The sequence below is a fragment of the Coregonus clupeaformis genome, unplaced genomic scaffold (genome assembly GCF_020615455.1).
Source record: "Coregonus clupeaformis isolate EN_2021a unplaced genomic scaffold, ASM2061545v1 scaf1711, whole genome shotgun sequence".
Classification (NCBI taxonomy): Eukaryota; Metazoa; Chordata; class Actinopteri; order Salmoniformes; family Salmonidae; genus Coregonus; species Coregonus clupeaformis.
This window is the reverse complement of record NW_025535165.1, coordinates 70001-84216: the sequence shown is the minus strand read 5'-3', so window position 1 is coordinate 84216 and position 14216 is coordinate 70001. Positions and strand designations below refer to the sequence as shown.

The 14216-nt window shown below is 43.0% G+C and overlaps 1 protein-coding gene across 1 annotated transcript in view; it reads right to left on the bottom strand.

Moving 5' to 3' along the window:
* Positions 1 to 6038: 6038 nt before the first annotated feature.
* Positions 6039 to 14216, bottom strand: part of LOC121555527 (LON peptidase N-terminal domain and RING finger protein 1) — a 37716-nt gene continuing 29538 nt past the window's right edge. The window contains exons 7-8 of the mRNA XM_045218660.1: positions 10888 to 11037; positions 6039 to 7852 (exon numbers count right to left, since the gene is read on the bottom strand). Coding sequence (XP_045074595.1) covers positions 7703 to 7852; positions 10888 to 11037 — 300 coding nt within the window. The 3' untranslated portion in view covers positions 6039 to 7702. The remainder of the gene's footprint in view (positions 7853 to 10887; positions 11038 to 14216) is intronic.

The following is a 14216-nucleotide window of genomic DNA, read 5'->3' as shown; positions in this document are numbered from 1 at the left end:
AGAGGGAGGGAATGGAGAGAGGGAATGGAGAGGGAGGGAATGGAGAGGGAGGGGAATGGAGAGGGAGGGGAATGGAGAGGGAGGGGAATGGAGAGGGAGGGGAATGGAGAGGGAGGGGAATGGAGAGGGAGGGAATGGAGAGGGAGGGGAATGGAGAGGGAGGGGAATGGAGAGGGAGGGAATGGAGAGGGAGGGAATGGAGAGGGAGGGAATGGAGAGAGAGGGAATGGAGAGGGAGGGGAATGGAGAGGGAGGGAATGGAGAGGGAGGGAATGGAGAGGGAGGTAGCTCTGTAGTTCCCTGATTGTCTCTATCAGTGTGTCTGATTACTCTGTTCCCTGAGCTGTAGCAGAACGTGTTGTTTGATATGTTTACCCTCGCTCTCAGAGACAGAGACAGAGGGATGGTGGGTGCTGGGTACTCCAGGGTTTATCACAGAGACAGAGACAGAGGGATGGTGGGTGCTGGGTACTCCAGGGTTTATCACAGAGGCAGAGACAGAGGGATGGTGGGTGCTGGGTACTCCAGGGTTTATCACAGAGACAGAGACAGAGACAGAGGGATGGTGGGTGCTGGGTACTCCAGGGTTTATCACAGAGACAGAGACAGAGACAGAGGGATGGTGGGTGCTGGGTACTCCAGGGTTTATCACAGAGACAGAGACAGAGACAGAGGGATGGTGGGTGCTGGGTACTCCAGGGTTTATCACAGAGACAGAGACAGAGGGATGGTGGGTGCTGGGTACTCCAGGGTTTATCACAGAGACAGAGACAGAGGGATGGTGGGTGCTGGGTACTCCAGGGTTTATCACAGAGACAGAGACAGAGACAGAGGGATGGTGGGTGCTGGGTACTCCAGGGTTTATCACAGAGACAGAGACAGAGGGATGGTGGGTGCTGGGTACTCCAGGGTTTATCACAGAGACAGAGACAGAGACAGAGGGATGGTGGGTGCTGGGTACTCCAGGGTTTATCACAGAGACAGAGACAGAGACAGAGGGATGGTGGGTGCTGGGTACTCCAGGGTTTATCACAGAGACAGAGACAGAGACAGAGGGATGGTGGGTGCTGGGTACTCCAGGGTTTATCACAGAGACAGAGACAGAGGGATGGTGGGTGCTGGGTACTCCAGGGTTTATCACAGAGACAGAGACAGAGACAGAGGGATGGTTGGTGTTGGGTACTCCAGGGTTTATCACAGTGTTGTAGGGATTATACAGCAGAGAAACAAGCCAGCTTTATCAGTGCTTTACCCTCACATTTGCACACACACTCACGCACGCACGCACGCAGACACACATGCAGACACACACAGACACACACACACTCAGCATCCTCTCAAATCGTTCTAATCCCAAGCGCTGCATAAAAACGGCACCAAGCGCCACAGAAAACACTCTCCCTTTCTCTCTGTCTCTCTCTTCCTTTCTCTCTGTCTCGCTCTCCCTTTCTCTCTCGCTCTCCCTCTCTGTCTCTCTCGATCCCCTCCCTCCATTCCTACACCCTTACCCCTATCTTCCTGTATTAGCTTAGTACAAATTGTCTCTCAAAATATTTCACACTTCAAAGACAAAGTTTGTTCATTTTCTAATTGATAGTCCTGCTCTCCACTTGGAGTTTTCCTCTCACCAATCCACGCTCTGTTCCTATGGCAACTAAGTGGCACTCAGTGTGTGTGTGTGTGTGTGTTTGTGTTTGTGTGTGTGTGCGTGTGCACATGCATTCGTGCTTGAGTGACTCTTTAGGTGAAGGACAGACAGTGTAAGAAGTTTTTGTCACCCCTTTTTCTAATTTCTGATTGGCACCGAGGAAATTACATACGTTTTTTTTGCTTCTGATGATTGGTGGCATTTTGACACTTCACAGAGTCCTGGTATAATCACATGATAATAGTTCTCTCTCTCTCTCTCATGTCCATCAGACACAGACTCTTACACACACACACACACACACACACACACACACACACACAGCATATATGCACGCACACGCTCCCATATTCACGCACACACGCACGTGCACACACACACACACACTTCTCTCTCTCTCTCTCTCTGATAACTGTGGGTCTTCTGTGATAAATACAACATGCCTGTCATCCTCCTCACTCAGTGATATACAGCACAGAGCCAGTAGAGGTTGATAGATCCATTGAGCTTAGACAGACCCAGTGTTCTAGAGTTCCTCTGTTCTAAAGGGCTTTGATGTACTGTACATGCTGAGCTGTATCACACACCCACACATACCCACACATACCCACACACGCACACACACACGCACACACACACGCACACACACACGCACGCACACACACATGCATACTGACTCAAAACTGACATTCTTTTCATCTGTGTAGTTCTAAATTTGAGGAAGTTGTCTCAAATCGTTACGCAGGGAGGCCATGTTGCTTTAATCATTCCTCATCTCTTCTTCCCTCTTTCAAGAAGAAGGGATGAAACTGGTCATCCTAATATACTGCTGTGGCCTTTTCTCATATCTAGTGCATCACTCATGCTGTTACTATAGTAACATAACTGGTGCCATGGGATGGTGGGTCACAGATGCTTAGCTTCGGGGTCTTTGGTTCTAATTGTGTTTGGAATGTCAGAGTAAAGTTTTAGTATACTCCATGTCGATATTCACGTAATTATAAGGAATTCCCCTCGACCACGGCCACAAATTGGGGAAAACAAACATTCTTTCCAATTGACCCCCACTGTAAAAGAGCCAACTTCGTTGTCTATTTTCTGTTATACAGAAATAACAAAACATGCCGAAAAGCTGCTGTGTTGTTCAATGTACATGTTATGAAGCCTTTATGTGCTTTCTATGATTTTTTAAAATTACATGAATGCTTTAAAATTCACAAAAAAGTGATGTTAGCTGAGGAAGATTATCAAAAAGTAATGTATAAGATCTGCTAAGCCTGTGTTTACCACAGACTTTATTTTTGGCGTTTATCCAAAAACCCTACAAAAAAACTCCATTCATTTTCCCATAGGCTTTGTCCAACGAACCATGGCGGAATTAGTACCTACAAAAAGACGCCATTACTACTGCTCTCTATTCAACAACTGCTCTCTTAAACAGAGTAATTCCCTCTACTTCCTGTTCCATAGAACTCCAGCTGTCCATCCATAGCTACACAATGACCCCTGGTGGAGGCTTTGGTCATTACATCTGTATACATTTGAGAGAGTTTCTAACATAATAATAATAATAATAATAATAATAATCCATGTTCTTAATGTTTTGTATACTAGGTGTCTATACACAATATATCTTGTGAAATCTATAATAACTCTACTCCACATTCTGATAGATCAATACATTTATGAATGACTTACTTGACTTAAGCCATTGGCTCCTATCAGGAGCATAGGTCATTGACCAATGTCCTCCATCTCAAAGCAAGATTTTCCAGGTTACACCAGTTGATGCCACTCAACCATTTCTGCCTGGACGTCTCTCCTCCAAGGGTTTCTGGGTAACGTATGATTACCAATCATCAAAATGTAATTCAATCAAACAATGAATCAATCAAATGGATTTAAAAAAAACATAACATACAATTTCATTTGAATAACTATTTATAATATTAACATCTGAAACATCATCATCCAGGGATATTGGAAGCAAATTAATCCATCAGGTATTTTATGATTCATCATCGGTTGCCAGGGGGCTTGTACACAGCAGAGCAGGGGTTTATCAATATCAACTGATTAGACAGACAGTGGTGTAGTAGGCTAGAATGGATTCCTGGCCAATACCTTTCTCTACCATTGAATGTCTATATATCACATTAGATAGAGAACTACACTGGCCAGAGAAGAAACACGAACTAACTGTGAAATCTCTGGTGATCACTACAATGTCCTTATGTGTCATCAAATCAGTCCCAATCATTGGTTCTGATCCAATATCCACAGTAGTGTACTAGCTACTTAGCATGAAGCAACGTAGTATGGAAGTAGTACAACACATCTGAACATTCAAAATAAAATAAAAGGGAAAACAGAATGCATTTTAAAAAATCTATACAATATGCGTAGTCGGACAAAATAACATTGATACATTTACATTTTAGTAATTTAGCAGACCACTGCTGAACATTAGAGAAACAGAACATGCATATCTATTATACTGTGCAAGAAAATAAGTATTCTTCTCCAATAATAAGTCATACAGGAGAGGGGTGTTAGAAAATCACCTCAATCAGAAGTCAACTGTAATCAATTTAAACCTGTTGTTAACATCAAAGTCTGGTTCCTGAATACTGATCGCTACCTGTTCTCATGTAAATCATAATCACCTATGAGGATAAACAACGTAGACTATTACCTGTTCCTGATCAAAGTCCCTTCTTGTCGAATCAGCCAGGGGAATTCAAGATGGCCGAAGTGTAAAGTGATCAATGTTTTTGATTGGACCTCAAGTTTTGAGCTAAAGACTTATATACACGTCTGTACGTGTCTGACAGCCAGTGATCTGTAGTGATCCAGTCAAAATCTGCGCTTTAGAGTGGGTTATAGGCCTACATTGGACCTCAAGGTCGTTGCTGTATTGCATGTATTCAGAAAGCTGGTGTGTAGGTCAGAACCTGTGGGTTCTGTGTGGGTAGTGAACTGTACATAACCGGTCAGACCAGTGTTTCCCCAAGATTGGTATTACTTAGATGACCCGTCTAAATCAGCCCCTAAAGCTGTTTCCAGGACTGCCAGCATCAACCATGTCCAACTGAAACCAACTGAAGCCAAATAACAAAAGGCAGGCCTTCATAAGCGATGTCAAAGGGAAACATGGGCCGCCAGGTTAAAGGTTAGGTGTTAAAGGTCAGAGTAACCAGGGGCTGAGACCCGGCCTGCCCCTATGCCCAACCATCCGTCCATTTCTCTGTCTGTCCTTTGGAGGGGTATTGTTGTGCGTAATATCAGGCCTTTAAATGTACCCCTCCAAAAGCTATCGCTAACGCGCACACACACACACAGGTTAGTCCAATCACTGAGGGTTATTAATTATCTATCTACATTATCTCTACACTTGTATAGCTACTGTAGTCTATAAACAGGGGAGTTAGAATGATGAGTCACCTGTCTGTGATGGTCTGTTAAAAACGATATGTGGCCATTCTAATGTGTCAGGTGGTAGGTAGCTAGTCTTTCACTGTCCAGCGGATATAAAACATGGGGATTTAATTACAACGCTTAAGTTGCAGCTTGGTTGTAATCTTAATAAATATTTCATGACTTAATCCAACTTAATCTCTAAATAAAACACACAATAACAGATAGTATCTATGGCACGATTATCATAGTAGAAAAACGCAGCTTGTGTATGTTTTCACCCAGGTCAAGCCTGTCTAAGTAAATCATGTTTAACATTTGCAGTTTCAACATTCCATGGAATGTGGCACTAATAAACCAAAAAAAGGAAACACTTTATTATTAATTTTTTACAACAACAACAACGTTTGTCTATTCCCTTCTGCTCAAACACAAAATGCTGCCTCCTAGTGGATGGCCAGGCACTGTAGTCACCAACACTAGTGGTGAGAGGGCCACACAGGTAGGGGGCGCTACAGGGGGCAGAGGGTGGTGTGAGCCACAAATGGGCTAGGGAGGCAACTCCTGTCTGTCCTGCCTGTGGGTGTGAAAACTACCAGACCTGGTTTAAAGGAAATATCATTATATTTATTTATTTCAAATACTTTGAACAATTGATTGAGCCTGGTGGGTGTGGTGTGCACTTTTGGGACTATTCTATTGGAGCCATTGCGTCAAGCAAACTCAATCAAGCGCAGCTCAAGCATTTGAAAGAAAACCCATACTATTTGAACGCAGGTGTGGTAGCTTTTATAAACATCAACTTGTTTGTGTTGTCAGAGGGAGGACTGCAATCTAAAGACACTGTTTACATGCAGGTGGCTGCTGAGGGTGAGAACGGCTCATAATAATGGCCGGAACGGAGCAAACGAATTGGCATCAAACACCTGGGAACCATGTGTTTGATGTATGTGATACCATTCCACTGATTCCGCTCCAGTCATTACCAAGAGCCTGTCCTCCCCAATGAAGGTGCCACGACCTCCTCTGCAGTACACTACTACACACCTGTGTAGAACAGCTAAGCCGTACCACCTGTCTCAGTCTCCCTCGCTTATTTAACAAAGACCTGGGGCTACATCCCAAATAGCACCCTATTCCCTATATAGTTCACTACTTTTCACCAGAGTCCTATTGAGGCCCTGATCAAAAGTAGTGCACTATGAAGGGAACATGGTGCCATTTGGGATGCACATGTTCAACACATCTTCACCAATACTACAGAGACAGAGAAGTCAGGCTATAGCAGCTTCTAATTCACATTACTCAGAAATATTAAGATTTTCACCCAGGCGGCGCCTTTTTATGTTTCAATGTTTCATAAAAGATCCTTGTCGCAATATCACACTAATATTACATCCTATTCAATATTGGTACCATTGCAGTAAATATATAGTAATGGCAATAGCAATTATACTGTAGCGCTAGTAATTCAAAACAATAATTTGTTATAATAATTTAACCCTAATTTAAGGGCAGAGTATTAGATACTAAATGGCTGCTCACTGTGTTTGTCACAATATAGTAGCTTCTCAAGGTTTTAAAGAACCCCCCAAAAGACAATATGATTATTATAAACTATCCATAACTTTAACCCAAGCCCTTTAATAGCATATTGTGCGGTTACCCAGGAAATCAAGTTTTCAGCTCTGTAAGACTGAGCGATCTCTCTCACGCTATCATCCTATCTGTCCTTTAATAGCATTTCTTCAAGCACTTTACAGCCATAGGAATCAGACATGTCATATCTGACATGGCTGGTTACGTCATGCATGCAGGTCGGTTGCCATGGCGATAGGCAGTGTTCTTTATGCTTGGCTGATAGGGGAAACAGGAGTGAGAACAGGGACACCTAGTGGTTGTCTGAGACATTACCACCAGGTTTACATCCTTTGGCATGAATCAGAACAGGTTGAGTTGAACCCTCTACTGCAGGGGGCTGCATTCCGTCTTCAACGAGGTCCGGAGTGCCGCAATAAAAATGTGTTAAATTTCCTTGCCGTCAAAATTTGCAAGAGATAGTCCTATATCCATCGTTTTGGGAATTTACGATACTACCTGACTGTCTAGCTTTAATTTAGGTGATTATTAGCGAGCTGGACACAGTCAAGAAACGGTATAGTCATTTTAAAGTATATCGGAGTTAGTTTCACCCAAAAAGCAAAAGCTCCTCTCTTTCACCAGTGATTCAATATGGTATGATGTATCTATGAACAAACACATTATTTATGTAAGTGATAAAACAATCTCTTTCTGCTCTTGGCCAGGTAAAAGGGGTTCAAGCTAGGACATATGATCTCCATGGCGACAGGCTCCAAACCCAAAGAAAAAGATCAGTCCAAATCAACATAATCATGAAAATACAATACATTGATGGGGATTGGGCCTGACAGGTACTGTATGTGTCTGTCAAGTACTGTATGCAGGATCTCTGTGTGAGGGATATATTAGTGTGTGTGTGTGTACTGTCTGCATTGTGTATGTTTCACATTATCCAGTCTGTAGAGACTCTCCTCTCCTCTGTGTAGGGTACTGGATAGGCATCAGAAACCCCAGTAAAGCTGTATCCCTCTATCTCCTTCATACTCCTCCTCTTCTCTAGCTCTGAGAGAAGTACTCCAGAACGATGCGCAGGTGTCCCAGGCGGTCCTTGAGGGAGGGCAGAGACAGGACGGTGGTCTGGTAGGCAGGGTCCAACTGGAGAACTGACAACAACCACCAACACCATGCTGGACCGTTGTTGGAGGCCTGAGGGAGAGAGACAGGGAACGAGACAGGGAGAGAAGAGAGAGAGAGAGAGAGAGAGAGAGACAGAGAGAGAGAGACAGAGAGAGAGAGAGAGAGAGAGACACACAGAGAGAGAGAGAGAGAGAGAGAGACAGAGAGAGACACAGAGAGAGAGAGAGACACAGAGAGAGAGAGAGAGAGAGAGAGAGAGAGAGAGAGAGAGAGAGAGAGAGAGAGAGAGAGGTCAATATGGAAAATGTAAAGAACTTTGAACGTTTCTTCAAGTGCAGTCGCAAAAACCATCAAGCGCTATGATGAAACTGGCTCTCATGAGGACCGCCACAGGAAAGGAAGACCCAAAGTTACCTCTGCTGCAGAGGATAAGTTCATTAGAGTTAACTGCACCTCAGATTGTAGCCCAAATAAATGCTTCACAGAGTTCAAGTAACAGACACATCTCAACATCAACTGTTCAGAGGAGACTGCGTGAATCAGGCCTTCATGGTCGAATTGCTGCAAAGAAACCACTACTAAAGGACACCAATAAGAAGAAGAGAACTGCTTGGGCAAAGAAACACAAGCAATGGACATTAGACCAGTGGAAATTTGTCCTTTGGTCTGGAGTCCAAATTGGAGATTTTTGGTTCCAACCGCTGTGTCTTTGTGAGATGTGGTGTGGGTGAATGGATGATCTCTGCATGTGTAGTTCCCACCGTGAAGCATGGAGGAGGAGGTGTGATGGTGTGGGGGTGCTTTGCTGGTGATACTGTCTGTGATTTATTTAGAATTCAAGGCACACTTAACCAGCATGGCTACCACAGCATTCTGCAGCGATACACCATCCCATCTGGTTTGCGTTTAGTGGGACTATTATTTGTTTTTCAACAGGACAATGACCCAAAACACACCTCCAGGCTGTGTAAGGGCTATTTGACCAAGGAGAGTCATGGAGTGCTTCTTCAGATGACCTGGCCTCCACAATCCCCCGACCTCAACCCAATTGAGATGGTTTGGGATGAGTTGGACCGCAGAGTAAAGGAAAAGCAGCCAACAAGTGCTCAGCATATGTGGGAACTCCTTCAAGACTGTTGGAAAATCATTCCTCATGAAGCTGGTTGAGAGAATGCCAAGAGTGTACAAAGCTGTCATCAAGGCAAAGGGTGGCTACTTTGAAGAATCTAAAATCTAAAATATATTTTGATTTGTTTAACACTTTTTGGGTTACTACATGATTCCATATACAGTGAGGGAAAAAAGTATTTGATCCCCTGCTGATTTTGTACGTTTGCCCACTGACAACGACATGATCAGTCTATAATTTTAATGGTAGGTTTATTTGAACAGTGAGAGACAGAATAACAACAAAACAATCCAGAAAGAAGCATGTCAAAAATGTTATAAATTGATTTGCATTTTAATGAGGGAAATAAGTATTTGACCCCTCTGCATAACATGACTTAGTACTTGGTGGCAAAACCCTTGTTGGCAATCACAGAGGTCAGACGTTTCTTGTAGTTAACCACCAGGTTTGCACACATCTCAGGAGGGATTTTGTCCCACTCCTCTTTGCAGATCTTCTCCAAGTCATTAAGGTTTCGAGCCTGATGTTTGGCAACTCAAACCTTCAGCTCCCTCCACAGATTTTCTATGGGATTAAGGTCTGGAGACTGGCTAGGCCACTCCAGGACCTTAATGTGCTTCTTCTTGAGACACTCCTTTGTTGCCTTGGCCGTATGTTTTGGGTCATTTTCATGCTGGAATACCCATCCACGACCCATTTTCAATGCCCTGGCTGAGGGAAAGAGGTTCTCACCCAAGATGTGACGGTACATGGCCCCGTCCATCGTCCCTTTGATGCGGTGAAGTTGTCCTGTCCCCTTAGCAGAAAAACACCCCCAAAGCATAATGTTTCCACCTCCATGTTTGACGGTGGGGATGGTGTTCTTGGGGTCATAGGCAGCATTCCTCCTCCTCCAAACACGGCGAGTTGAGTTGATACCAACGAGCTCCATTTTGGACTCATCTGACCACAACACTTTCACCCAGTTCTCCTCTGAATCATTCAGATGTTCATTGGCAAACTTCAGACGGGCCTGTATATGTGCTTTCTTGAGCAGGGGGACCTTGCGGGCGCTGCAGGATTTCAGTCCTTCACGGCGTAGTGTGTTACCAATTGTTTTCTTGGTGACTATGGTCCCAGCTGCCTTGAGATCATTGACAAGATCCTCCCGTGTAGTTCTGGGCTGATTCCTCACCGTTCTCATGATCATTGCAACTCCACAAGGTGAGATCTTGCATGGAGCCCCAGGCCAAGAGAGATTGACAGTTCTTCTGTGTTTCTTCCATTTGCGAATAATCGCACCAACTGTTGTCACCTTCTCACCAAGCTGCTTGGCGATGGTCTTGTAGCCCATTCCAGCCTTGTGTAGGTCTACAACCTTTTCCCTGACATCCTTGGAGAGCTCTTTGGTCTTGGCCATGGTGGAGAGTTTGGAATCTGATTGATTGATTGCTTCTGTGGACAGGTGTCTTTTATACAGGTAACAAACTGAGATTAGGAGCACTCCCTTTAAGAGTGTGCTCCTAATCTCAGCTCGTTACCTGTATGAAAGACACCTGGGAGCCAGAAATCTTTCTGATTGAGAGGGGGTCAAATACTTATTTCCCCCATTAAAATGCAAATCAATTTATAACATTTTTGACATGCGTTTTTCTGGATTTTCTTGTTGTTATTCTGTCTCTCACTGTTCAAATAAACCTACCATTAAAATTATAGACTGATAATTTCTTTGTCAGTGGGCAAACGTACAAAATCAGCAGGGGATCAAATACTTTTTTCCCTCACTGTATGTTATTTCATAGTTTTGATATCTTCACTATTATTCTACAATGTAGAAAATAGTAAAAATAAAGAAAAACCCTTGAATGAGTAGGTGTGTCCAAACTTTTGACTGGTACTGTAGGTGATACTAGATGAGTGCTGGTCTGGAAGTGGTAGGTGATAGGCAAGGTCCATGTATGTCTGTCTGTGTGTCTGTGTGTGTGTGTGCGTGTACCTGTATGTTGTCATCCTTGTCAGGCATGGTTCCATACTGTCTGCTGATCTGTTCTCTGATGCGTGTGTTGAGGCGTGTGTACCAGTCCTGGGCCTGCTCATACACACTGTCATGGAGGCTCTGCAACAGCTCGAACTCTGACCCCTCAGCCTAGAAACATAGGAGGAGATTCTCAAAGCAAAATAGATACTTTGACCCCCTAAGGTCGATGTCCGTGCCCCTGAGGAAATGTAATTAGCGTAATACAATAATCCCCATAAAAATCAGTCCGTTTTAACTAGAGATATCTGTTTTTTGCATTGGATGAGTCTCAATCCACCGCATCCGCGGTGAAAGGTGACAGAGCTAGAGCGGTGTTTGTCAGACCATGGAGACATCCCGAAAATCAGTCTTCTCACAAAATCGTCCGTAGCATCCGAACGGTTTGGCCTAAAAACTATTATGACCCCTGTGTGGAAAGATGAGACTCTCGCGAACACGTACATGCTCTAGGACGCCCACAGGTCTCATAAGACCCGTCTGAAGGTCCCCCAGTACCAGTCAAAAAATTTATGGAGGTATATATGGAGACTGTTTAGTGATAAAAATAAGGGGTTCAATCTATGTAAACAAATATTTTAAAAAATCTGGATCTTTCTTATATCTCTCAGAAGAAACAGGGGGGGGGGGGGGGCTCTCTGTTGTTCCATGTAGTGAATCTGTTATTTAATGCATTTTTATGGGCTAATAGCGGTAAGGCCAAATACATTTTTTCATCAAGTTATTGTGTATATATTTTTTTTCTTCAAGGGGTCTTAAAATTCAACATCAAAGTAGGACCTTCCACCCGATTTAGACTCTTATTACATAACGAAACAAACTTTATCTTTAGTCTTTCTTTGATTCTTTCTCTCTCACCCTCTCACTCAATTGTCTTTATTGGCATGGGAAATATGTTTAAATTGCCAGCAAGGAAGTAGATAGTAAACAAAAGTGAAATAAAACAATAAGAAATTCACAGTAAACATTATACTCACAAAAGTTCTAAAGGAATAGAGACATTTCAAATGTCATATTATGTCTATGTGATGTAACGATGTGCAAATAGTTAAATTACAAAAGAGAAAATAAATTAAACATAAATATGGGTTGTATTTACAATGGTGTTTGGTCTCCACTGGTTGCCCTTTTCTTGTGGCAACAATTCACAAATCTTGCTGCTGTGATTGCACACTGTGGTATTTCACCCAATAGATGTGGGAGTCTCTCAATAGCAAGGCTATGCTCACTGAGTCTATACATAGTCAAAGCTTTCCTTAATGTTGGGTCAGTCACAGTGGTCAGGTATTCTGCCACGGTGTACTCTCTGTTAAGGGCCAAATAGCATTCTAGTTTGCTCAGTTTTTTTGTTAATTCTTTTAAATGTGTCAAGTAATTATCTTTTTGTTTTCTCATGATTTGGTTGGGTCTAATTGTGTTGCTGTCCTGGGGCTCTGTGGGATCTGTTTGTGTTTGTGAACAGTGCCCCAGGACCAGCTTGCTTAGGGGACTCTTCTCCAGGTTCATCTCTCTGTAGGTGATGGCTTTGTTATGGAAGGTTTGGGAATCGCTTCCTTTTAGAAGGTTGCAGAATTTAACGGCTCTTTTCTAGATTTTGATAACTAGCGGGCATCGGCTGAATTCTGCTCTGCATGCATTATTTGGTGTTTTACGTTGTACACAGAGGACATTTTTGAAGAATTCTGCATGTAGAGTCTCAATTTGGTGTTTGTCCCATTTTGTGAATTCCTGGTTGGTGAGCGGACCCCAGACCTCACAACCATAAAGGGCAATGGGTTCTATAACTGATTCAGGTATTTTTTGCCAGATCCTAATTGGTATGTCGAATTGTATGTTCCTTTTAATTGCGTAGAAGGCCCTTCTTGCCTTGTCTCTCAGATAGTTCACAGCTTTGTGGAAGTTACCTGTGGCGCTGATGTTTAGGCCAAGGTATGTTTCATTTTTTTTTGTGCTCTAGGGCAACAGTGTCTAGATGGAATTTGTTTTTGTGGTCCTGGCAACTGGACCTTTTTTGGAACACCATTATTTTTGTCTTACTGAGATTTATTGTCAGGGCCCAGGTCTGTGCAGAATATCTAGATGCTGCTGTAAGCCCTCCTTGGTTGGGGACAGATGCACCAGATCCTCAGCAAACAGTAGACATTTGACTTCAGATTCTAGTAGGGTGAGGCCGGGTGCTGCAGACTGTTCTAGTGCCCTCGCCAATTCGTTGATATATATGATGAAGAGGGTGGGGCTCAAGCTGCATCCCTGTCTCAGCCCACGGCCTTGTGGAAAGAAATGTGTGTGTTTTTTGGCAATTTGTACCGCACACTTGTTATTTGTGTACATGGATTATATAATGTTGTATGTTTTTCCTTCAACACCGCTTTCCATCAAATCAACAAAGCATGAGAAGACTTTGCCTTTGTTTGTTTGTCAATTAGGGTGTGGAGGGGGAATATGTGGTCTGTTGTACGGTAATTTGATAAAAAGTCGATTTGACATTTGCTCAGTACATTGTTTTCACTGAGGAAATGTACGAGTCTGCTGTTAATGATAATGCAGAGGATTTCCCAAGGTTGCTGTTGACGCATATCCCATGGTAGGTAAAGGGGTCAAATTTGTTTCCACTTTTGTGGATTGGGGTGATCAGTCCTTGGTTCCAAATATTGGGGAAGATGCCAGAGCTAAGGATGATGTTAAAGAGTTTAAATGTAGCCAATTGCAATTTGTGGTCTGTATATTTTATATAATTTCATTTAGAATACCATTAACACCACAAGCCTTTTTGGGTTGGAGGGTTTGTATTTTGTCCTGTAGTTCATTCAATGTAATTGGAGAATCCAGTGGGTTCTGGTAGTCTTTAAAAGTAGATTCTAAGATTTGTATTTGATCATGTATATTTTTTTGCTGTTTGTTCTTTGTTACAGAGCCAAAAAGATTGGAGAAGTGGTTTATCCATACATCTCCATTTTGGATAGATAACTCTTCGTGTTGTTGTTTGTTTAGTGTTTTCCGATTTTCCCAGAAGAGTTAGAGTCTATGGATTCTTCAATTACATTGAGCTGATTTCTGACGTGCTGTTCCTTCTTTTTCCGTCGTGTGTTTCTGTATTGTTTTAGTGATTTACCATAGTGAAGGCGTAGGCTCAACCTTTCTGGGTTTCTATGTTTTGGGTTGGATAGGTTTCTCAATTTCTTTCTTAGGTTTTTGCATTCTTCATCAAACCATTTGTCATTGTTGTTAATTTTCTTAGGTTGTCTGCTTGACATTTTTAGATTTGATAGGGAAGCTGAGAGGTCAAATAT